At 46.0% G+C, this 26321-nt stretch overlaps 1 protein-coding gene across 2 annotated transcripts in view; it reads left to right on the top strand.

Moving 5' to 3' along the window:
- The first annotated feature begins 2221 nt into the window (after positions 1-2221).
- LOC311140269 (zinc finger and BTB domain-containing protein 7B-like) overlaps positions 2222-26321 on the top strand; it is a 28228-nt gene continuing 4128 nt past the window's right edge. The window contains exons 1-4 of one of the 2 annotated variants that reach the window (XM_084175247.1): positions 2245-2558; positions 12200-12320; positions 17918-18060; positions 25101-26179. In XM_084175247.1, coding sequence (XP_084031373.1) covers positions 25107-26179 — 1073 coding nt within the window. In that variant the 5' untranslated portion in view covers positions 2245-2558; positions 12200-12320; positions 17918-18060; positions 25101-25106. Of the gene's footprint in view, positions 2559-12199; positions 12321-17917; positions 18061-25100; positions 26180-26321 lie in introns of both variants that reach the window. The other variant, XM_084175246.1, reaches the window with a different exon arrangement.

Raw genomic sequence — 26321 nt, 5'->3', positions numbered from 1 at the left:
TGTGGAGTCTGTAGAAGCATGTAAGAGGTTAACAGCAGTGGCAGACCACAGGATTAGTAGAGAATAAATAGGACTGTAATTGCTGCCTGTCACTCTGGCTCTGAACTAGAGGACCTGCGGGGAAGCCCTATTCTGGGGCCACAGCACTGGAATCACACCGGAATGTCTTAGAGGATCACCTAGGGCTTGCAGGACATGGACAAAAAGAGAAATGGATTTCAATTATTTTGTCAGTATATATGTCAGTGTTTTAAGGATTGTGTGTGTATTTGCAGTGTGTGGTGTGTGTGTGTCTCCCTGCAGAGAGCGAGGTGACAGTGGAAACTCTGATCCCCCATCATGTAACAGGTTATTAAGTCTATAAGGGTAGACTTGGATTCAGCACACCCAGGTGGGTCACACACTCCTCTTGACTGCTGGGCCAACTGTGTGAGGGTGTGCATTAGTTCCACTACTGTCAATGCATTTGAACTTCTGCAAGGAAATCCATAATTAGATTATTTGCTAAATGAAGTTGAATTCAGCGAGATTTTGGGGGACAATAAAACAATATTTGATCTTTGCCCTTTAACTTTTTTAGGTGAACAACAAGGTTACCCACTGTGCACAGATGTCAGTTCAATGTCTAGTTTTGATTTACATTTGGTTGAGTTGTCAACTAACATGAATTCAGTGTGAAATCCCCCCAAAAATGAACCATGTCATTGGATCTAGGTTAAAAATTGGGTGAAAAAAATATAAAATGCCTTTAGTTGATGACGTTTCGCTGATCCAATTAGTTTTCCACATTGATTCAATGTCATCACATAGATTTTGTTTAGTTGAAATGACGTGGAAACAACGTTGTTTCAACCAGTTTTTGCCCAGTGGGTAGTGTGAATTGCAGTAACACACACGTCACACACACCACACACAACAGCAGCAAGACAGGTAGCCAGACCGCAGATAGAGCACAGATTTAAGGTTAGGGGGCGGCAAGGGGAAGGTGGGCTCGGTGGGCTGGGTGGGTAAACCACAAGATGTTATATTTAGACTTCCCATCACTTCAAAACCTGCCATCTCTCTCACACACACACATACAGGGGAGGTGTTTGAGAGAGGGGGTCTATAGTGTATGCGGGAGCAAAGAGCACACGATGCAAAACTTAGAAAGGATAAGGTGATTCCTTCTGCTGTGTAGTTACCACTTCAAACAGGAAGCTGATGTGTGTGTAGTTCGCTATGAGGGGAGGGTTGTGTGAGCCGTGCGTGTGTGACGCTAACCTCATTCTCTCTCTAGTATGTCTCGAGATTCTTGCATCAGCCCTGTGTTGTCGTACACACTTCAGTCTCCCTCTGTACTGGAAACAGTGAATCACTTACAGTAGAAAAGGTCCTCTTTACCAAAAATTCGATTTTGAATTGCCTTCAGTATATCACAAGATAACACACACACTAACATAGACACATACACACTAACACGCACACACACACAGTGAGATATTATTCTTAGCTGTTTCAATAGAGTGGGTGTACCCCAGCTACTGTAGCCTGTACTGCCTCTAGTCTTCTCAGAATTTGGGGAGAAGTCTCTGAGTTATTATAAGTAGACTGGAGTTATTTTAAGACTCAGCAAGCCACCATGAGGCAAGGGGTGTGACTTGTGACTGAGGCTGAGTAGTAGCCTACATATCTACTGTATGTGCACCTGCACATGCTGGTTTCTCTGTCTCTATGGTCACCTTTTGTCTTGGTCGCCATGGCTTCATTTGCAAATGAAATGCTGAGTCACTTTAGGCGCGCATAGAGAGAGAGAGAGAGAGAGAGGGAGAGAGAGACGGAGAAGAGAGAGAGAGAGAGAGAGATGTACAGTAACAGCCAGGTAGAGGCAGTTACACAGCATGAGTATCATAAATAGCGCGTTTAAATAAGGCGATATATTTCCAGTGGAAATGTCCGCTGCAGCTGGCACACGCATATGCCCTCCAACGTTCCTCTCCCTCTCTGTGCCCACCTCTCAGCCCCGCTGTGATCCCTCACAGACCTCCAACCTGCCCCGGGAGTCTCTAGACCAACATGCCCACCACTGCCTTCCTTCCCTCCCACCTCGCTGCGACAGACACTGCTGTTGGCCTATCGCACCGTGGCCGACCCCCCTGTGCCCTGCCCACCCCAGCGGTCCCTCTCCAGCCCCGCCAGAGCCAATCCGCAGCGGGGTGTAAGTAGGGCAAGCCGCTTCCTTGTTCAAGGAGGAGCTGCCTGGAGTAGGAATGGGCCAGTGGAGTCAGAGAGGGGGGAGAGCAGCCCAGCAAGCCGGCGGTCTGCGAAGAGAGAGCCGAGGCAGGGGGATATAAACGCCGGCAGAGAGACAAGAAGAGACGGATATTACAGTGAACTCCCGGGTGATACGTGGTTCGTCAGAGGGACTAGTTTGAGATTTTGGACAGTGCGGAGAGAGCGGTGACCCCCGGGGAGCGACGGGGGGGGGGGGGAGCCAGGCGGGTGGGAGCGAATCCAGGAAGTACAGAAGCCGGTCAGGTGGGAGGCGACGAGACAACACAGGTGACACCGGCGCACAGGTAAACCCACTCGCTCTCTGTTTCTTGGGGAAATTATGGAATTCTTAAAGTTAGGATTTTACGCTAGTCTTTCCCATTTTCTATAACAACCGCCCCTGAACTCCCCCTTCCTCCCTCCCTATCGGTCCTAACCGGGGTCACGGGAGGACTACGTCATGGGTATTCGGTAACTCCCGTGTGACGTGTCGACAATTTCTCCCTATAATTTTCGCGCTCTCTTTTCCTAGAGGCTTATTTTGACACATAAGCACGCATACTATTTAAATTACATTAGCAGCGAATATGTATTTGATCTCAGGTTAGTTGCTTTGTGTTGCTACCTGTGTGGATGTGGCCAGGTGAACAAGCAGGGTCGACGGGTACACTTCTGGAGGCTTGGCTTCTAATTATAGCAGCGAACACCGGCTGACATCCAAAACCTAACCTGTTCTCACGCACATCACCGGCCTCTGTAGGCAACAAGCCATGTGTTCCACCACAGGGCAACTTTGGCCTCGAATTATATTATTCCAAGACCCTTTCAGTAGGCAATGCTGTTGTCACCACACTTTGATATATCTTTCGTCTTAAATTATATAGCTCTGTTGCTGATGTAAAGTTATTGAAATGTGTATTAATGTTGGATGGATGAGGGCTTTTAAATGTATAACTATGGATGGTGGGGGGCTGTGACTTTGCATTAGTTGTGGGTGGGCGTGTGTGCGTTGCTGACTCGCCCCTCTTGTGGTACAGACAGACCGGCTGAACCAGCCAAACTGGCTTGGGTTTGGTCGTCTCTCTGAGTTTGTTGTTTCATTTACAACTTTATGGACACCATGTTATTAGTCCAATACACTGAAGGGTTTCTGGTCTACAATATTCATTTGGTGGTTTAAACATTTATTTTTCACACAATAATTCTCCAAACAGTGTTGGTTCTAGACCTAAACTTCAGTGCACTTGGAAGGAATAAGGAATATATTTGGCCTGTAAGAGTATGTAGGCTAATATTTGTACAGTGGGTTTCTGTGTGTATGCTTGACAAATAGGTATTGTTGACGTCTGCGATGCAGATTAGATTTGTCACCAACCACAACTCAGTGAATAATGACACTATTATGTGTGAGAGTGATGGAAGAGAAAGCCCAGCGAGAAGCAGAAACGTTGTTCTGCACTGTCACCCCTAACTGCACCTTGTCTGAACTGAAGCAGTCTTATCACCAACAAACTGACAGTTGGGAGGCCTGGAAAGTCTGTGTAAACTGTCTTTGGCTTTAGTGGTAACTGATCTACCCCTCCCTCTCTTCTCATCTCTCCTTCCATCTCTCCTTCTGGTGTCATGGTAACTTAATTACTCCTTTCATTTACTAGATTGGACTATTCTCATGCCCTCACACTCTCTCTCTCTCTCTCTCTCTCTCTCTCTCTCTCTCTCTCTCTCTTTCACTCTCCCTACCACACACACACATGTTCACATGTACACACTCACAAACACCAAATTACATTTACATGTGCCTTTTCAATTATGACAGGTAATGGGTATAGTCTCTGCTCTTTCCACTGAGTATGGGATAGTGGAGTGTGTGTTTGTGTGTGTCTGAGTATGTATGTGGTCCTACACAGGTGTGTGCTGTGCCTGTTTCCCAGCCCTGTTCATTGTTAGTGTAGGCCACTTCTGCTCTGGGGCATGGTGAAGTGGGAAGTGGTCTGTCTCCGCCCCCTCCCCCGTCTGTGTGTGTGTTTAGGTCGTTCATCTTCTTTATTTTTATTCACGCTTTTTATTTACCGTTTCTCATTTACCTTTTGATTTCCTGTTTCTGTCTCTCCTTTCCCTCCTTCACTCTTCCTTCACCTTATCCCCTCAATATTTGTCCCTTTCCCTTCCCTGTGTCTCTCTGTCTCTCACGTAGCAGATATCAAATGCTGTATACTGTGCCTAGAGAAAGTATTCAACCACCTTTTTCAAAATGTTGTTGCGTTAAAAAGTGAGATTAAAATTGATTTGTCATTTTTTGTCAGTGATCTAAACAAAATACTCTAATGTCAAAGTGGAAGAAAAATTCTAAAATGTTTCAAAAATTAATGAAAAGTGAAACATTAGAAAGAATCCCCACCCCTTGACTTTTTCCACATTTTGTTGTGTTACAGCCTGAATTTAAAATGGATTAAATTGAGATGTTTTGTCACTGATCTACACACAATACCCTATAATGTCAAAGTGGAAGTATGTTTTTCAAAATGTTTACAAATTAATTAAAAATGAAACGCTGAAATGTCTTCAGTCAATAAGTATTCAACCCCTTTGTTATTGCAAGCCAAAATAAGTCCAAATTTGCTCAACAAGTCACATAAGTTGCATGGACTCACTCTGTGTGCAATAATAGTGTTTAACATGATTTTTGAATGACTACCTCATCTCTATACCCCACACATAACATGGAGGTTTTCCAATGCCTCGCAAAGAAGGGAACCTATTGGTAAATGGGTAAAATAACCCCCTGAGTCAATACATGTTAGAAACACCTTTGGTAGCAACTACAGCTGTAAGTCTTTTTGGCTAAGTCTCTAAGAGCTTTGCACACCTGGATTGTACAATATTTGCCCATCATTCTTTTTAAAATGTTCAAGTCTTGCCATAGATTCCCAACTCAATTTAAGTCAAAACTGTAACTAGACCACTCAGGAACATTCAATGTGGTCTTGGTAAGCAACTCCAGTGTAGATTTGGCCTTGTGTTTTAGGTTATTGTCCTGCTGAAAGGTGAATTCGTCTTCCAGTGTCTGTTGGAAAGCAGACTGAACCAGGTTATCCCTGTAGGATTTTGCCTGTGCTTAGCTCTATTCTGTTTCTTTTTATCCTAAAAAACTCCCTAGTCCTTGCCGATTACAAGCATACACATAACATGATGTCGCCTCCACTATGCTTGAAAATATGGAGAGTGGTACTCAGTAATGTGTTTTGTTGGATTTGCCCCAAACATAACACTTTTTATTCAGGACAACAAGTTAATTGCTTTGTCACATTTTTTTTGCAGTATTACTTTAGTGCCTTGTTGCAAACAGGATGCATGTTTTGGAATATTTTTATTCTGTACAGGCTTCCTACTTTTCACTTTGTCAATTAGGTTAGTATTGTGGAGTAACTACAATGTTGTTGATCGATCCTCAGCTTTCTCCTATCACAGCCATTAAACTCTGTAACTATTTTAAAATTACTATTGGCCTCATGGTGAAATCCTGGGCAGTTTCCTTCCTCTCCGGCAACTGAGTTAGGAAGGACGCCTGTATCTTTGTAGTGACTGGGTGTGTTGATACACCATCCAAAGCCTGGTCTTTGTGGTTGAATACAGTGCATTCGGAAAGTATTAAGACCCCTTCACTTTTTCCACATTTTGTTACTTTACAGCCTTATTCTAAAATTGATTAAATTGTTTTTTTTCCCTCATCAATCTACACACAATACCCCATAATGTCAAAGCAAAAACAGTTTTTTTGAAATGGAAATATCACATTTACACAAGTATTCAGACCCTTTACTCAGTACTTTGTTGAAGCACCTTTGGCAGCAATTACAGCCTCGAGTCTTCTTGGGTATCACGCTACAAGCTTGGCACACCTGTATTTGGGGAGTTTCTCCCATTCTTCTCTGCAGATCCTCTCAAGCTCTGTCAGGTTGGATGGGGAGCGTCGCTGCACAGCTTTTTCAGGTCTCTCCAGAGATGTTCGATCGGGTTCAAGTCCAGGCTCTGGCTGGGCCACTCAAGGACATTCAGGGACTTGTCCCAAAGCCACTTCTGTGTTGTCTTGGCTGTGTGCTTAGGATTGTTGTCCTGTTGGAAGGTGAACCTTCGCCCCAGTCTGAGGTCCTGAGCGCTCTGGACCAGGTTTTCATTAAGGATCTCTCTGTACTTTGCTCCTTTCATCTTTCCCTCGATCCTGACTAGTCTCCTAGTCCCTGCCACTGAAAAACATCCCCACAGCATGATGCTGCCACCACCATGCTTCACCGTAGGGATGGTGCCAGGTTTTTCCTCCAGATGTGATGCTTGGCATTCAGGCCAAAGACTTCAATCTTGGTTTCATCAGACCAGAGAATCTTGTTTCTCATGGTCTGAGAGTCCTTTACATGCCTTTTGGCAAACTTCAGGCGTGCTGTCATGTGCCTTTTACTGAGGAGTGGCTTCCGTCTGGCCACTCTACCACAAAGGCCTGATTGGTGGAGTGCTACAGAGATGGTTGTCCTTCTGGAAGGTTCTCCCATCTCCACAGAGGAACTCTGGAGCTCTGTCAGAGTGACCATCTGGTTCTTGGAGCAATGTCAGAGTGACTATCTGGTTCTTGGTCACCTCCCTGACCAAGGCCCTTCTCCCGATTGCTCAGTTTGGCTGGGCGGCCAGCTCCAGGAAGAGTCTTGGTGGTTCCAAAGTTCTTCCATTTAAGAATGATGGAGGCCACTGTGTTCTTGGGGACCTTCAATGCTGCGGACATTTTTTGGTACCCTTCCCCAGATCTGTGCCTCGACAGAATCCTGTCTCTGAGCTCTACGGACAATTCCTTCGACTTCATGGCTTGGTTTTTTCTCTGACATGCACTGTCAACTGTGGGACCTTATATAGACAGGTGTGTGCCTTTCCAAATCATGTCCAATTAATTGAATTTACCACAGGTGGACTCCAATCCAGTTGTAGAAACATCTCAAGGATGGACAATGGAAACAGTTTCGAGTCTCATAGCAAAGGGTCTGAATACTTATATAAATAAGGTTCACATTTACATTTACATTTACATTTTAGTCATTTAGCAGACGCTCTTAACCAGAGCGACTTACAGGAGCAATTAGGGTTAAGTGCCTTGCTCAAGGGCACATTAACGTCATTTAGCAGACGCTCTTAGCCAGAGCGACTCACAAATTGGTGCGTTCACCCTATAGCCAGTGGGATAACCACTTTACAATTTGGGGGGGGTTAGAAGGAATACTTTAGCCTATCCCAGGTATTCCTTAAAGAGGTGGGGTTTCAAATGTCTCCGGAAGGTGGTGAGTGACTCCGCTGTCCTGGCGTCGTGAGGGAGCTTGTTCCACCATTGGGGTGCCAGAGCAGCGAACAGTTTTGACTGGGCTGAGGGGGAGCTGTGCTTCCGCAGAGGAAGGGGAGCCAGCAGGCCAGAGGTGGATGAACGCAATGTCCTCGTTTGGGTGTAGGGACTGATCAGAGCCTGAAGGTACAGGGGTGCCGTTCCCCTCACTGCTCCAAAGGCAAGCACCATGGTCTTGTAGCGGATGCGAGCTTCAATTGGAAGCCAGTGGAGTGTGCGGAGGAGGGGGGTGACGTGAGAGAACTTGGGAAGGTTGAACACCAGACGGGCTGCGGCATTCTGGATGAGTTGTAGGGGTTTAATGGCACAGGCAGGGAGCCCAGCCAACAGCGAGTTGCAGTAGTCCAGACGGGAGATGACAAGTGCCTGGACCAGGACCTGCGCCGCTTCCTGTGTAAGGCAGGGTCGCACTCTCCGAATGTTGTAGAGCATGAACCTGCAGGAGCGGGTCACCGCCTTGATGTTGGCGGAGAACGACAGGGTGTTGTCCAGGGTCACGCCTAGGCTCTTCGCACTCTGGGAGGAGGACACAGCGGAGTTGTCTACCGTGATGGCGAGATCATGGAACGGGCAGTCCTTCCCGGGGAGGAAGAGCAGCTCCGTCTTGCCAGGGTTCAGCTTGAGGTGGTGATCCGTCATCCATACTGATATGTCTGCCAGACATGCAGAGATGCGATTCGCCACCTGGTGATCAGAAGGGGGAAAGGAGAAGATTAGTTGTGTATCGTCAGCGTAGCAATGATAGGAAAGGCCATGTGAGGATATGACAGAGCCAAGTGACTTGGTGTATAGGGAGAAAAGGAGAGGGCCCAAAACCGATCCCTGGGGGACACCAGTGGTGAGAGCACGTGGTGCGGAGACAGCTTCCCGCCACGCCACTTGGTAGGAGCGACCGGTCAGGTAGGACGCAATCCAGGAGTGAGCCGCGCCGGAGATGCCCATTTCGGAGAGGGTGGAGAGGAGGATCTGATGGTTCACAGTATCAAAGGCAGCAGACAGATCTAGAAGGACAAGAGCAGAGGAGAGAGAGTTAGCTTTAGCAGTGCGGAGAGTCTCTGTGACACAGAGAAGAGCAGTCTCAGTTGAATGACCAGTCCTGAAACCTGATTGGTTTGGATCAAGAAGGTCATTCTGAGAGAGATAGCAAGAGAGTTGGCTAAAGACGGCACGCTCAATAGTTTTGGAAAGAAAAGAAAGAAGGGATACTGGTCTGTAGTTGTTGACATCAGTGGGGTCGAGTGTTGGTTTTTTGAGAAGGGGAGTAACTCTCGCTCTCTTGAAGACGGAAGGGACATGGCCAGCGGTCAAGGATGAGTTGATCAGCGAGGTGAGGTAGGGGAGAAGGTCACCGGAGATGGTCTGGAGAAGGGAGGAGGGGATGGGGTCAAGCGGGCAGGTTGTTGGGCGGCGTGCAGTCACAAGTCGCAGGATCTTATCTGGAGAGAGAGGGGAGAAAGAAGTCAAAGCATAGGGTAGGGCAGTGTGAGCAGGACCAGCAGTGTCATTAGGCTTAACAAACAAGGATCGGATGTCGTCAACCTTCTTTTCAAAGTGGTTGACGAAGTCATCCACAGAGAGAGAGGAGGGGGGGAGGGGGGGGGGAGGATTCAGGAGGGAGGAAAAATGTGGCAAAGAGCTTCCTAGGGTTAGAGGCAGATGCTTGGAATTTAGAGTGGTAGAAGGTGGCCTTAGCAGCAGAAACAGATGAAGAAAATGTAGAGAGGAGGGAGTGAAAAGATGCCAGGTCGGCAGGGAATTTAGTTTTCTTCCATTTCCGCTCCGCTGCCCGGAGCTCTGTTCTGTGAGCTCGCAATGAGTCATCAAGCCACGGAGCTGGAGGGGAGGACCGAGCCGGCCGTGAGGATAGGGGACACAGAGAGTCAAAGGATGCAGAAAGGGAGGAGAGGAGGGTTGAGGAGGCAGAATCAGGAGATTGGAGGGAGAAGGATTGAGCAGAGGGAAGAGATGATAGGATGGAAGAGGAGAGAGTAGTGGGAGAGAGAGAGCGAAGGTTGCGGCGGCGCATTACCATCTGTGTAGGGGCAGAGTGAGTAGTGTGGGAGGAGAGTGAGAGAGAAAAGGAAACAAAGTAGTGGTCGGAGACATGGAGGGGAGTTGCAGTGAGATTAGTAGAGGAGCAGCATCTAGTGAAGATGAGGTCAAGCGTATTGCCTGCCTTGTGAGTAGGGGGGGACGGTGAGAGGGTGAGGTCAAAAGAGGAGAGGAGTGGAAAGAAGGAGGCAGAGAGAAATGAGTCAAATGTGGACATAGGGAGGTTGAAATCCCCCAAAACTGTGAGGGGTGAGCCATCCTCAGGGAAGGAACTTATCAAGGCGTCAAGCTCATTGATGAACTCTCCAAGGGAACCTGGAGGGCGATAGATGACAAGGATATTAAGCTTAAATGGGCTAGTGACTGTGACAGCATGGAATTCAAATGAGGAGATAGACAGATGGGTTAGGGGAAAAATTGAGAATGTCCACTTGGGAGAGATGAGGATTCCTGTACCACCACCCCTCTGACCAGATGCTCTCGGGGTATGCGAGAACACATGGTCAGACGAGGAGAGAGCAGTAGGAGTAGCGGTGTTTTCAGTGGTGATCCATGTTTCCGTCAGCGCCAGGAAGTCGAGGGACTGGAGGTTGGCATAGGCTGGGATGAAGTCAGCTTTGTTGGCAGCAGAACGGCAGTTCCAGAGGCTGCCTGCGACCTGGAACTCCACGTGGGTGGTGCGTGCAGGGACCACCAAATTGGAGAGGCAGCAGCCACGCGGTGTGGTGCGTTTGTGTAGCCTGTGCAGAGAGGAGAGAACAGGGATAGGCAGAGGCATAGTTGACAGGCTGTAGCAAATGGCTACAAAAATGCAGAGGAGATCGGAATGAAATGGGCTAAGCATCTGGGAGTGGAGAGAGCAGGGCCTCCCTCACCAAATCTTCTAGCTCGGAAACTAAAATTGTTTCACTGAACCACCCGAACAAAAACTCTCCCAACTTCCGCCTTTGGAAATCAGAATTGTTGTGAACCACAGCGGTTCAATGTTTAAAGGAGTAGACTCAACCCACTTTGTTCAGCTAGCCAACTATGACTCCATAGCCAACTAGCAGACTAGCATCCAATAACAATAACACACCGTTTAGCGCCAACACTTGGTCACAACAAACCACCAATATTGTGATATCACACTAAACAGATCATTCGTGTCTGTGTCAAGTTCCTTATATGACGCAGCAATGATTAGACGTTGGCTAGCTAGGACAAGTAAATTGTGGTTAGCTACTACAGTACAGCCAAATGGTCATGTTGGGTAGCTAGCAATGGCCACTGTGTCGACTCTGTTTGAAGAACGGCTAGCTAGCTAGCTTCGTGCTACAGCTGGCACGGCCGAGGACACTGCCAAGACACAGTAACTACCCACAACAACCCACGAAGCCTAGCTATGACGCCGTAGCCAACCTGCAAGCTAGCATCCATTAACACACAACTTAGCATCAACACCTGGCCACAACAAACTGCCAAGAGTGTGTCAGCACACCAAACAGACAATTCAAGTCCGTGTCGAGTTCCCTTCACAACGCAGCAAAAAAAAAAATAATAATAATAATAATAATAATAATTAAACGTTGGAACCAGCTCTCCAGCGTTGCTAATCGTTACCAATAGCTACCCGCTAGCTAGCTAGCCTCGTGCCTCGATACTAGTCCACAATTACCTATGGAAAGCTACTACAACCACAATACTAACCTACAATAAATTCAATACCTAACTACAGCTAGCTACCTACCTACGATCTAATACATGGTTAAGCAAAAGTTAAACGTTGGGTAGGAGTACATTACCGTTGGAACCAGCTCTCCAGCGTTGCTAATCGTTACCAATAGCTACCCGCTAGCTAGCTAGCCTCATGCCTCGAAACTAACCCACAAATTACCCACGGAAAGCTACAATAACAACAATACTAACCTACAATAAATACAATACCTAACTACAGCTAACTACCTACCTACGATCTAATACATGGTTAAGCTTTACTCAACACTACATGTAGCTTACCCCTACTTACCTACTCACAACTTGACTGAGGGACTTGACTGAGACTTGACTGAGGGACCTTACAATTATCTGTATGTGTAGGGTACAGATATGGGGTGGTCATTCATAAATCATGTTAACCACTATTATTGCACACGCAGTGAGTCCATGCAATTTATTATGTGATTTGTTAAGCAAATTTGTACTCCTGAACCTATTTCGCCATAACAAAGGAGTTGAATACTTATTGACTCAAGACATTGCAGCTTTTCATTTTTTATTAATTTGTGAAAATGTCTCAAATCTAAATTTCACTTTGACATTCTAGGATATTGTGTGTAGATCAGTGACAAAACATCTCAATTGAATCCATTTTAAATTCAGGCTGTAACACAACAAAATGTGGAAAAAGTCAAGGGGGTTGAATACTTTCTGAAGGCACTGTATGTGTATCTTGGTGTCTATCTGTCAGTCCTCAGGGATCAATAAAGTTTGTTCAAATCCAAATCATCTAACTATCCACACATCTCATCCCCTCAGCTTTGTATCCCTGGAAACCGGTTGGCTCTGCTGGAGAAGAACAGAAACAGAGGAAGAAGAGGAATATACAGAGGGAAGAAGAGAGCAGGGACCTGTCCTCCTCTGAGTTTATGGACTGGAGGTAAGAGGTGTGGAATGTTGAGTCCTTTTCAGATGAACTCCGCCCCCACTCTGATCCAGAGTGTTGCACAATAAGTGCATTGAACTAAGGAAAGTGTTAGTGTGCCAGTCGTTGACAGCTCCTGTCCTGTCCTACTGTAGGTATAGAAACTACAGATTATATCACATGGCTGTCCTGGGGTGCTGCAGGCCACTCCCATAAAATAAATCAGTGGACCTCCATACGTGTTAAAGTGTGTTGAATGAGGGCACCCCCATAAGATACTGATTTTGGTACAGTCCAGTATGTGTCAGGAAGGAACCCCCCAGAGTTGATGTGTACTGTACAGTATATTGTGTATGCTGGTAACTGACTGAGTCTCACTCTGTCTTCTTTCACTGATACTCAGCCAGGGTTTTGGACTCAGTGTTTGGAATACGGTTCATTTGAACACGCAAATCCAAGGGTCAGCAATGGCATACATTTACATAAAGTCATTTAGCAGACGCTGTACTTAGAGTTAGTGTGTGTGTTTTCGAGCGACAGATCATGTGGTTGGGGCCGTGCAGAAGTGTGACCAGTGGGGTGGGGGGGGTGTAACAACAGTGAGTGGTCTTTCAAGGAAAGATGAACTTTTAAGATAAGACACACACACACACACACACACACACACACACACACACACACACACACACACAGGCAGTCACCCAATTCCAGTAAGTATATGAATTAGGGCATGTGGCCCGTATAAAAAATTCCCCCTGTTCACAATGGGGGTTTCAGTTTCAGATACATACAGTAGGCTGAGTGGGAGGACGAGGCGGGGGAGAGAGGGGGAGAGAGGGGGAGGACAAAGTGGCATCAGCAGATTTTAAGAGCTTCCTCCCTCCCTTCCTTCTATACCTTTACTCCTTCATATCAAATGTATCTTCCTCTCATCCCCCCCATCATCCCTTCATACCTCTCCCTGTTACCCTACACCACCCATTCATTCCTCCTTTATCTCCTCAGCTCATTCATCCATCCATCCATACTCCCTTTCCATATTCCCTCATTTTCCCACTCTTAGAACGGTTCAACTTTTCGACTACTCTCTTAGCGTCATCTTAGAGTTTTTTGCATATTATCCATAATTCCATTCACACAATGGTCAGAATCAGGGACACGTTCCGTTTGGTTATTACCATATATGGGCACTAAAAACATTTGAACCAATACCCTTCATGTAGGCCTTAACCATAATGTCTAGGTGCTGTGCCACTGACTAAGGTGCTCTACTGTATGTTGATGTACATCACAGCCTAGTTTGCCTCCAGTCGATCTGTGTCACTAGAGGAAGTAGTACAAATGGCGTTTCCCCTTTTTCAGTCTCCAGTTTCTGTCGTGTTTCACAGCCCTCTCTCTCTCTCGACCACTGGCCTGTCAGCCTAGCAACTCACACCACCCGCCTACTACCGGGGGGGGATGGAAGAGCAGGAAGTGGCAATACTTTACTTCCTGTAAAGACAGACACCTCTTAAAGATGAAAAGAGTTTTAAAAAGGAGTGAGAGAGAACATGATTAGCTTTTCTTGTAATGGTGTAAATGTTGGTGTAGAGACTGAGGGGGTGGTGCTCATCAACAGGTACAGTGAGCCAGCGGTTCAGGGAAAGAGAGACAATGACACACACACCACAGAGAATCATCTCCTGTATCTTGTTGTGAAAATGACCCCTAACCTTTAGATCAATTTTGACGAGAAATGACAGCTTGATGTTGTAGCTGTTGTAAGTACAGTACCATGGGTAGTCAGTCATCGAGACATTGAGAGTGCGGTATTCGATGAGCTCTAACTCGCTACGCATCAGTAGAATTCCCCGCCGTCAACGTTTGAATCTTTTGTCAAAGCGCTGTACTGCTGTAATTGGGCGATAGATGGATGGGTGTGATCATTCTCAGTTCTGTAGCAGTCTCGCCACTCGGAAGCCAGACCAGTGACAGTCAGGCAGACATTTTAGTTACTAAGGGGGCAGAGAGGAACCTTTCTTTGTTGTGTTTCTCTGAGGACAGCTGAAGTAACCGCATATTCTGTGTCAACCCTTTCAGCCACGAATTACAGTAAAAGCAACCGCTCTCCCCCCTGTTGACAAACCCCAGAGAACACTACTACAGTATCGTCCTGATGATGTCAGTGAAGTGTCCAGCCTTTTGACCTTTTGACCTTAGACCACTGAGTGGCGCAGTGGTCTAAGGCACTGTATCGCAGTGCTAACTGTGCCACTAGAGATCCTGGTTCGAATCCAGGCTCTGTCGCAGCCGGCCGCGACCTGGAGACTCATGGGCGGCGCACAATTGGCCCAGCGTCGTCCAGGGTAGGGGAGGGAATGGCCGGCAGGGATGTAGCTCAGTTGATAGAGCATGGCGTTTGCAATGCCAGGGTTGTGGGTTCGATTCCCACGGGGGCCAGTATAAAAAATATATATATTTGTATTCACTAACTGTAAGTCGCTCTGGATAAGAGCGTCTGCTAAATGACTAAAATGTAAATGTAAATGTACCACCTTTGATTGTGACTTTTAAACTTAACACACACTGTTCGTCACATGTTGACATGGTCTGGAGAGGATATCAGACTAACTGTCATTCTTCTTTTATACTCTAGTTCCCAGCTCCTTGTCCCCTACCACTATCAATATCTCTCTTTCTCCTTGTCCCCTACCACTATCAATATCTCTCTTTCTCCTTGTCCCCTACCACTATCAATATCTCTCTTTCTCCTTGTCCCCTACCACTATCAATATCTCTCTTTCTCTTTGTCCCCTACCACGATCAATATCTCTCTTTCTCCTTGTCCCCTACCACGATCAATATCTCACTTTCTCCTTGTCCCCTACCACGATCAATATCTCACTTTCTCCTTGTCCCCTACCACGATCAATATCTCACTTTCTCCTTGTCCCCTACCACGATCAATATCTCTCTTTCTCCTTGTCCCCTACCACGATCAATATCTCTCTTTCTCCTTGTCCCCAACCACGATCAATATCTCTCTTTCTCCTTGTCCCCTACCACTATCAATATCTCTCTTTCTCCTTGTCCCCTACCACTATCAATATCTCTCTTTCTCCTTGTCCCCTACCACTATCAATATCTCTCTTTCTCCTTGTCCCCTACCACTATCAATATCTCTCTTTCTCCTTGTCCCCTACCACTATCAATATCTCTCTTTCTCCTTGTCCCCTACCACTATCAATATCTCTCTTTCTCCTTGTCCCCTACCACTATCAATATCTCTCTTTTTCCTTGTCCCCTACCACTATCAATATATCTATTTTTCCTTGTCCCCTACCACTATCAATATCTCTCTTTCTCCTTGTCCCCTACCACTATCAATATCTCTCTTTCTCCTTGTCCCCTACCACTATCAATATCTCTCTTTCTCCATGTAGCCATATACGGTATCAGTTGTATTCTGTCTCTTTCTCAGAGCTGACATGGTCGTTCCTCCTTTACTTGTCTGTCTGTTTTGTCATCCATTTATCTCTCCATCTCACCTCGTGGTCGTCAGTCCTCACAGCAGAGGAAGAGGAAGCCGATCAGGATCAGTTAGTTTTGCGACATCGGTGTGTGTGTGTGTTTGTAGGGGTATGTGTCTACGTGCGTGTGTCTGTCTCTGTGTGTGTCCGTCCTAGTGTGTGTTTTGCGACATCATTCTCTGAAAAGGGAGGTAGTGTGTAAGACCTAGGAGCAGCTGTCGAGATCCTCCCTAATGATGTGGCAACTTCACCCAGAAAGCAGACACACATACACACACAGTGCATCAAATACACAAGTCACAGACACACACTATCACATTGAAAGACACACAAGCTTTTTTCATCCGTTCATGAAAACACACAAACTCACACAAGTTCTGCACATAAATGGACCACTCATTCACACACTCCGTGTTCACACATGTAGTCTTGGGGGTTGGTTGAAACTGCTGACCAGATACAGATAGAAGGTGTGAAACCACTTTGTCAGCATGTGCTAGAACTAGTAAAGCCCTCCCATACACGCACATATGCACTGTGTGTGTGTTCCCCATCTTTCTGAAACTCCCTTTCACTGATTGCTAATGATAGCGATTGCTACCACATCTCCCCTCAGACATCTGCAGACACACACCTGCAAGGACTCACTGCAGCTACTTCCTGTCACACTCTCGTTCCCTCACTCTTTCTTTCTCTTTTCTAACGTTCTCTCTCTTTCTCTAACCTCTGTTCACGTCACTGTTCCTCTCCCTCTCATCTCTGCCTTTCTGTCCCCCCTCCTCCCCCCCTCCTCTCCCCTTCTCTCCCCCTCCTCTCCCCTTCTATCTGAACATAACTCTTCTCTTATTTCTTCTCTTTGACACAGATTGTTGGTAAATACTTTCCTGTTAGATTTACTCCACCCTACCTCATTCTATACCTATCTCTCCATCTTTCTTTACACCCACCCCTCACTCACTCGTTCGCTGACAGTCTTTTACCACCTCTTCTCTCCCACTCTCTGCTTTCCTTGTATGTTCTCTAGGAACACGTCTGTCTTAAGTCAAACAAACCTCCCCCGTCTTCTTCTCTTCTCCTTGATCTCCCCTCAAATCTCAGACCCCCTTTCCTCTTTCCAACCTCAGATTTCTCTCTTTTTTTCTCCCTCTCCTCTTCTCGCTCCTGTTTTTGACAGAGAGACGTGTCTGCTCTATACAATACGTTTATATGTGAAGGTTCTGTACCGTTCGTCCCTCCTGAATACAACCCTTGATTCCCATCAGTAAAGAAGGATAACATGCAAAATGTCCTCGGTGTGGTGTGGCATGGGAAGGCTGGGTTAAGGACCTCCGTTCTGTACCACTCTGCCAGCCAAATGAATAATGTAATGTGTTCTTGGAACCAAGACCTCAACACACACATTGCCCCAGTATAGCTAGGCAGAGGGGCTGGATGCAGGGACAAAAGGAACCTTTTTTGAGGATATGATTTGTGTGTTTTTCTTACTCAAATGCACTTTGCCACTATTAAGAATTTCCTCCATCCTCGCTAGTGTTTATTGCGTGGTTGAGGTTGAGTGCAATTATTATTCCCTATATAATCAGATATTTTTAATCTTTATAGAATTGCTTTAGCCACGTCTTGGAGGAAATGGATGTACCGGTAATTACCATAATATTGTATTTATTCTCGTTATCCAGCATTTAACGAATTCAAATGACGATTCAAATTCTCTCTGGCTGTGTCTGTTTTCATATCTCTTTGAAAGATGCAAATAGCCGGTTCAGGGAGAACTATCAGTGGAGAGGGTCTGGGTTTTATTGTACTTCAGAAACGGTGCATGGTAAAGATATACTGTAAATGATGAAGATGATGATGGAGGAAGAGGTGGAGAACGGGGAAGTGTCTCACATTTAATAACAATTCATACTTGCAATAAGCCTTCATGACGTCTTGTGAATGCTTTATAACTGCTTTATGAATGCCTGTAAATGTATTCATAATTCATTACATACAGGTGGTTCATAGAGTGTTGCCAACTCCTTGTGTTGGGCTGAATAAGGTTCTATGTGGGCAGGAACTCATCATCCCCTTTTACCTCTCTTTCACCCCTCCTCTGAGAAGATGCACCTAAACCAACAACTCTCTCCCAGCCCCCTATGTTTAAGAGGGGGAGAGAGGCTAAAACGAGTGTGTGAGAGAGGGAGAAGGAGAAGGAGATCGAGAAAGCACTGAGAGCCAGAGGAGCACGTGGAGGAGGAGAAACGGTATGAACAGAGATTCATGACTCCTATTTTCATCCACTCAGGCCTTGCTGTGTTGTGTTTTATTTGGGAACAGCAGTTGTTTGGTTCCTACTGTGCTGTTCTGGTTGTCTCATGTAAATGATACATATTTGGACTTTAATTGAGTTCTCGTTTAGTTTGGTTTGTGTGTAGTTCTGATGGACTGAAATGACCTAGTTTGTTATCCTCCCATGAATATGTGTCATGTTGTGTCTAATGACACATCTCCATAAGTCTGCATTGTGTGAAAGTGTCTGTGTGTGTTTATTTAGCCAAAATGGAATAATACGTTTTACTGCCACCCACCCCTCTTTAGCTTTGCATAATACTCTTTATAACATATTAATACATTCATACATAGTTTTATTGTATCAGAACAAAAAAAGTAATATTTTATCACACACAATTTTAAATACAATTTTCAGGTTTACAAATGTTGTTTTGTTGTTTACAAATATCCTAGTAAATTGAGTTTATATTCGTACATTGTGTTATTATTTCCAAAAACCTTGTTTCCTTGTTTTCTTTATAGTAATTTATTTAAGCCTTCACTGGAAAAAATATGTTATTTTCAAAATTCAACTAAATGAAGAATAGCTATATTTTGTAAACTTACATTGCATTTTATTTTTATATTTGTACAGTATTTCTGGTAAGCTGTGGATTGTTAGGGCCTGTGGCACGTGGATGTGAAACACATTAGAGCATTAGAAGTTTGCTAAAAACACTGCGAGTGAAACGCATTTAAACATATTATGAATGAACACACACACACACACATTGGAAAGCGTCTGACATCAGAATTCATTTAAACACATTTCTGTGAATAGAGTAAAGTCATATTTTCACCCTGGGCCGTTCAGAGCCGAGCAGAGCTGATATAATTGATGTGGATTGGGAGAAGTTACAGGCTGTAAGGGAAAATAAGCACCAGTGTAATAACAGTCTAATGTCTTGTTTGTGGTAGAGCAGTGTCTACTACTATTGATCTCTCACTTGGCGAACTCAGTTGAAGTTGCAGTCAAAATGGCAATACGTTTAGCCATTATTTTGATGGTCCAACTGTTTTTTACTTATTCATTCTATCAGGACCCCATTTAAAGTGTTGTTTTTTCCTGTCCAGAAAGATCTAAATTAATCGAATACATTTTGAGTTAAAATGGGGTAATGAACCATTCTAAGCGTTTTTAGAGCGTGAGTGATGTACATAACGAAAGCGAGGGAAGAGGAAGCCGTATTGTCGGAGGGGAGGAAAAGTAGTCAACTGTCGACAGAGGAGTGGGAGTTGAGAATCAGATCTGAAACAGAGAGATAAGTTGGCCACCGATCATTAAAGAAAAAGGGATGACAAAGTGTTTTATTTTTGGAAAATAAAAATAACTTCTTTACTGCATAAACAGTTTTCAACCGGTTTTAATAAACTTGAAGTATGATGAGTTAGTCATTCAGTGTAATGTAGTCTACAGTTTATACCAGTTGTCCAGCATATTTCAACAATAATTCTTAATATGGGGTTTTAGTTACTATTTTATTCATTTGTCACATTCATTTGTCTTCACTGCTTCGTAATGTGTTTTTCACATTTCCAGTAAGCTGTGTTTTGTAAAGTGGTGTGCCGTTATCTGTTTTCGTGAACATAACCGTCTGACATGTTTTTCCACATATAGTTTCCACTTGTTTTCTTCTTCATTTTACCTTCCATTCTTGTGGGAAAAGGAGCTGTGTTTCAAATAATTTGTACTAATTTGTATGTGTTTTATTAAACATGTGTCAGTGTATGTTTGGGTGGCTGTGTAATCTATAGTGCTATAGTGTTAGTTAAGGAGTGATCAGCAGCTTCAGCACGAAGATGTCTGTCCCTGACTGTTAGCATAGGGGCTGCTGAAGAACTAGAAACTAGAAACAGGGTGACTAAGAGAGAGAGAGAAAAGACAGGGGACGAGGGGAGAAAGTGAAGACAGACAGAGAGAGAGAAAAGACGGGGCGGCGGGGGTGGGGGTGGGATGGGGGGGGTTGTCGTGTCTTACCGTCAAACAAAGATCATTGCTACTTTTTAACTGTGTGCAATAGTGTGTGTGTATGTGTATTTCAGGGTGTGCCGTTATTAAGTGACTCACGGTTGTTCCATTAACAGGAATCTCTTACATCCCCCTTCTGAGGAATCGTAAACCACCCCTAACAGCTTTTTTTATTTTACGCCGGAAACTAAACACTAGTATGCTCCTCATATTTGTATTTTTCTCTCACCCCCTCTTTTGCTCTTTTCACCAACTTAATCTCTCTTTTTATCTCCTCTGAGATTTCTGAGGTGGATTCTGTTAACGTTGAGTTTTCTCTTAAACAAAACCTAATCTCAGCTGGGACAGTTGTCTTTTCTATTGGCTTTTTGTTTTGTGCCTCATGACAGGTTCACACACACACACACACACACACACACACACACACACACACACACACAGTGTTTTCGGTGGGGATTTTGAGCTTTCTGGCAGCATCGTCTCCGTCCTCGTCTACTGCTTTTTCCAATGCGTTGTTTTAGATGTGCTTACGAGCGTAGGAGACACCTCAAACAAATCTCCCTGAAATCACTTCCTACCCGCTCTGAGAGCGGCGGTGGTACAAACCCATGCCAGTGTCGATAGCTTAATGCATCAAACCGAGAATGTTACATGTCAAGAGTTGTTTTAGTGAACAAGCTTTCATTTGGAGAAGACTTCACAGAGTCAGTCAGAGTTGCCCTATGGGTTGTTGTAATGTGACTTCATCATCATCATCATCACTTGTCCTATAGTAAGACCGTCTGTAATATGGCTGGTTGGTTTGTTTGAACGTTTCATCTAATACCTACCTGGATGTCTGTGGCGGGTTCTATTATGACTCACAGCACCAATATGATTTTGGTTCTTACAATTTTGATGTTGGTTGAGTAGGTTAAATTTGCACATATTTTACAATGTTGTAGGGTATTTTTGTGCTTCGTTCAAGGTCCCTCATCAGTAATGTAGGTGCATAGAGATCCTTAATTCTGTGCGTAGGTGGCTGATGGCTGAAGGATGAAACCACGGGCTGCATCTCAATAGTCTAGCATGGCTTCCTTCGTCTTCTTCGAGGAGAAGAAGCTACTTTAGACTATTGTACCCAAGTTCCCACCACCTGTCTAGAGACGGATGGACAAACATCCTTCCTACCTGTCCATCAGCCGAGGTCAGAGGTCAGATCTGTGGTCGGGAAGGGGCAGGCCAGGAAGTTGTGTATTTCGGAAACTTACGATCGCTCGTTTCGGAAAATCGACCCGCTGTATTTTGGAGAGAGGGGCGTGTGGGCGAGAAGGGGGAGGGGGTATCTCTCAATCTCTCTCTCCGCCACCGAACACCTTCTTTTCATAAAACAGGAAGCGAGTGAGCGAGCGAGAAAGAGGTAGACATCCCCAAGGATGAACGCGTAACCCCAACTTCTCTGAACTTCGAGAGTTAAAGGTTTAAGGAGAGAGAGGGAGAATAGAAGGCTATAATAAAGGAAGGAAGAAAGAAAGAAAGAAAGAAAGAAAGAAAGAAAGAAAGAAAGAAAGAAAGAAAGAAAGAAAGAAAGAAAGAAAGAAAGAAAGAAAGAAAGAAAGAAAGAAAGAAAGAAAGAAAGAAAGGAAGAAAGGAAGGAAGGAGCAAGTAAGAGCGAGGAAGACTGAAGTACAAAAATACTTATGCCATGACACAGACACAGCATCGCCTCCAGTCGACGGTCCCACTATCAGTCATGAAGGCAGGAAAGGTAGGGGTCCCGTTTGGATTTTGGGTTTAGACTCAGCTGGATGGGTTGAGGTTGGGAGGTAAGGTTCTATTGGGACTGGTGGGATTGGGGTTTCTGTTGAAGAGCAACGATGTGAACGTTAGTGTGTGTGGACTGTATGGGTGGGGTGTGTGTGTTTTTGACATTGCATGAAGATCAACAAACCACAAACTGAACTGAACAATGGGGACTCGGGGAGCCAAGAGAGTGACACGCAACGTGTGTATTTAATGGGGTGTGTCTTGGAGCAGGTTAGTCAGGTGAAACAGAATGTACCGTCGTCGAGGAGAGCCCCTCGGGGTGCTATGTGGACAGTATTATAGGATGGTTAGGGGGCTGTTGGTGGATGCTATGGGAGCGAGACAAAGGTGGGGGAGGAGGGGGGAGTCAGTCTGTTGTTTGTGGAAAATGTGGTCTGCTCAGGTGTGAGTGGTACTGTGGAAAAGGAGAGGGGGTTAGGTGAGAGCCAGGGGAACAGGAGAGGAGAGCCCTTGGTGTTATAAATAAACCTCATCATATGGATACATAGACAGTATAGACTTCTATAGACCTGGTAACCTACCTAGAAAGTAGTCTATGGACCTTGGGAGTCAGTGGCCTGAGATTAGTCAAATGGAGTAAGACACAACCTTCTGTTGTAGGCCTAAATGCTCTCTCTGTCTCACTCTCTCTGTCTCACACTCTCTGTTGTAGGCCTAAATGCTCTCTCTGTCTCACTCTCTCTGTTGTAGGCCTAAATGCTCTCTCTGTCTCACTCTCTCTGTTGTAGGCCTAAATGCTCTCTCTGTTTCACTCTCTCTGTTGTAGGCCTAAATGCTCTCTCTGTCTCACTCTCTCTGTTGTAGGCCTAAATGCTCTCTCTGTTTCACTCTCTCTGTTGTAGGCCTAAATGCTCTCTCTGTCTCACTCTCTCTGTTGTAGGCCTAAATGCTCTCTCTGTTTCACTCTCTCTGTTGTAGGCCTAAATGCTCTCTCTGTTTCACTCTCTGTTGTAGGCCTAAATGCTCTCTCTGTTTCACTCTCTCTGTTGTAGGCCTAAATGCTCTCTCTGTCTCACTCTCTCTGTTGTAGGCCTAAATGCTCTCTCTGTTTCACTCTCTCTGTTGTAGGCCTAAATACTCTCTCTGTCTCACTCTCTCTGTTGTAGGCCTAAATGCTCTCTCTGTTTCACTCTCTCTGTTGTAGGCCTAAATGCTCTCGCTGTCTCACTCTCTCTGTTGTAGGCCTAAATGCTCTCTCTGTTTCACTCTCTCTGTTGTAGGCCTAAATGCTCTCTCTGTCTCACTCTCTCTGTTGTAGGCCTAAATGCTCTCTCTGTTTCACTCTCTCTGTTGTAGGCCTAAATGCTCTCGCTGTCTCACTCTCTCTGTTGTAGGCCTAAATGCTCTCGCTGTCTCACTCTCTCTGTTGTAGGCCTAAATGCTCTCTCTGTCTCACTCTCTCTGTTGTAGGCCTAAATGCTCTCTCTGTCTCACTCTCTCTGTTGTAGGCCTAAATGCTCTCTCTGTCTCACTCTCTCTGTTGTAGGCCTAAATGCTCTCTCTGTCTCACTCTCTCTGTTGTAGGCCTAAATGCTCTCTCTGTTTCACTCTCTCTGTTGTAGGCCTAAATGCTCTCTCTGTTTCACTCTCTCTGTTGTAGGCCTAAATGCTCTCTCTGTTTCACTCTCTGTTGTAGGCCTAAATGCTCTCTCTGTCTCACTCTCTCTGTCTCACACTCTCTGTCTCACACTCTCTGTCTCACACTCTCTGTCTCACACTCTCTGTTTCACACTCTCTGTCTCACACTCTCTGTCTCACACTCTCTGTCTCACACTCTCTGTCTCACTCTCTCTGTTTCACTCTCTCTGTTTCACACTCTCTGTCTCACTCTCTCTTCCTCCATTATACACCTCCCCTGGAGGGCATGTGTGAAAGGAAGGACAGGAGAGTGGGTGATGAGGTGGTGAAAAGAAGGGAGGAGAAGAACAAGCTTCTGTTATCCTCACACAAACACTTCTAGACACGTCTTGTTTTACCCAACATTAACCCTTCTCTATGTAAAAGTTTGTTTCAGGAAATACCACACACACACTGTTAAGGTTAGATTCAGTGGGCAGAATCCTGACTTGAACTATACCCATATAACTTGAATCTTCCTTTGACGATGTGACATACGTAAAAGCTCTAACACCTTGTGTATGTCGATGTCGTCCTAAGTCTGGATTTGGCCCAGTACAGTCTGACTCCTCTCTTTCACCTTCCTCATTCTATCTCTTCCTCTCCTTCGTCTCTCTCTCTATTTTTAATCAAGGAGCTAATACTATCAAACTCTCTGTCACACACACACACACTCTCTCTCTCTGGCACCCCCTTCTCCTCTACCCCTTCTGATCCTCCAAGTTGTCCCCCCTTTCCACCCCCTCTGCCAAAATCACTTTTTCCTGATGTCATAATCTGGGGTTGAGGGGGTGGATGTTCGAGGAAGAGGGGAGGAGTGATAGGGAGAGGGGAGCAGTGATTGAGTGGCGCAGTGGTCTAAGGCACTGCATCGCAGTGCTAACTGTGCCACTAGAGATCCTGGTTCGAATCCAGGCTCTGTCGCAGCCGGCCGCGACCGGGAGACTCATGGGCGGCGCACAATTGGCCCAGCGTCGTCCAGGGTAGGGGATGGAATGGCCGGCAGGGATGTAGCTCAGTTAATAGAGCATGGCGTTTGCAACGCCAGGGTTGTGGGTTCGATTCCCACGGGGGGCCAGTATAAAAAAATATGTATTCACTAAACTGTAAGTTGCTCTGGATAAGAGCGTCTGCTAAATGACAAAAAATGTAAAAAAAAAAGTAAAACAAATTGAAGGAAGGATAGCGCTAAGCTCTTGTTTAATATGGTCCCTCACGTGAAGGAGGGCTCCTTGTGTAAGTCACGCTAGTAATGAAAGGCTACAGTACCAACCAAAATATCTCTGCACCGTGACTGCATTAACTAACACAGTTTTACTTGTCAAAGGGCGCGTGCATGCACTGAGGTATTCTAGGTATTTGTGCATTTGTTTCCTGGTATCAAAAGCAATGAAATGTGATCTATATCAAAAGCATACACAATATTGTGATGATGTCACCACACCAGAAGAAATGTTAAACATTTTTCTCTGATTCTTATTTTTTTCCATGTTAAAAAATACATCCGTGGCCACCGAATGAGTTTGACTCAGCCTGAACTTCAATATCTGTGTTATTCTAACCAACTGTTCCCTCCTGCAGGTGGCGATGTCTCCAGGAGAGGACGGTCTGATCGGGATCCCCTTCCCAGAGCACAGCAGCGAGCTCCTGTTTCGCCTCAACGCCCAGCGCAGGGCGGGGCAACTCTGTGACCTCACCCTGACCTCGCGGGGCGCCCGCTACCCCACCCACCGCTCCGTCATGGCTGCCGTCAGCCTCTACTTCCGCGGGCTGTTTGGGGCGGAGGAGGGGGCAGAGGCGGGGGGAGGAGGAGGGTTCAGTGTATGCCAGCTGGACTGTGTAACGCCCGATGCCCTGGATGCCCTGCTGGAGTTCGCCTACACGGCCACCCTGACCATCCGCAGCTCTGGCATGAGAGATGTGTTGAGAGGGGCTCAGTTACTGGGGATCCAGTGTGTGGTTGACGCCTGTAGAGACATACTGGGGGAGACGGCGGGGGAGGTAGAGTGGGAGACGGGGGAGCAGAGGGTACAGGCGGAGAGGGAGAGCGAGGTGGCGAGGGGGATGAAGAAAGGCTCCCGGAGGAAGATAGACAGACGGAGAGTCACCAAGGTGGAGTCGTCACACCACCAGCCACTGCCTCATCGCCCGAATGTCAACACACACCAGCACCCCTCCACTCCTCCTCCACACCCCTCACCTGTTCAAGATGGGGCCCGCTCTCAACCCTCCACCCGACCCCCCAGCCCTGAGCAGGAAGAGCACCCCTCCACCACGGGACAGAACGGGGATCGGAAGCAGGGCAGGGGTGCAGGTAGAGGGAGTACAGCAGTCAACGGAGAGGTGCACTGGCCTCAGGAGCGCCTCCTCGCCCCCCACCCCCCTCTCCCTCTCTCAGACGACAGACTGTCAGAAGACGAGGAGGAGATGGAGGGAGTAGGGAACGGAGGGGTGCCCAGCTTTACTTCCGCCCCCCTGGCAGAGCAAGGGGGGGCCACGGGGCCAGGAGGAGGGGGTAGGAAGAGGAAGTCTCAGACCCCCCAGCAGTGTCCTGTCTGTCAGAAGATCATCCACGGAGCGGGGAAGCTGCCCAGACACATGAGAACACACACCGGGGAGAAACCATTCGAGTGCTCTACCTGCGGGGTCCGCTTCACCAGGTACGTACGTTTGTATTTTAATACTATTAACTATAACAGATTACAGGGCTAGCAATGTCCTACATGTGATGCTAAACCCTTATCCTCTTTCCTGTTTCCCTCTGTTCTCACCTGTTTCTCTCTGTCTCTCTCTCTCTCTCTC

The sequence above is a fragment of the Coregonus lavaretus genome (genome assembly GCF_964263955.1).
Source record: "Coregonus lavaretus genome assembly, chromosome: 13".
Taxonomy (NCBI): domain Eukaryota; kingdom Metazoa; phylum Chordata; class Actinopteri; order Salmoniformes; family Salmonidae; genus Coregonus; species Coregonus lavaretus.
Note: the sequence above shows the minus strand (reverse complement) of the source record. Positions and strands in the feature narration are given on the sequence as shown.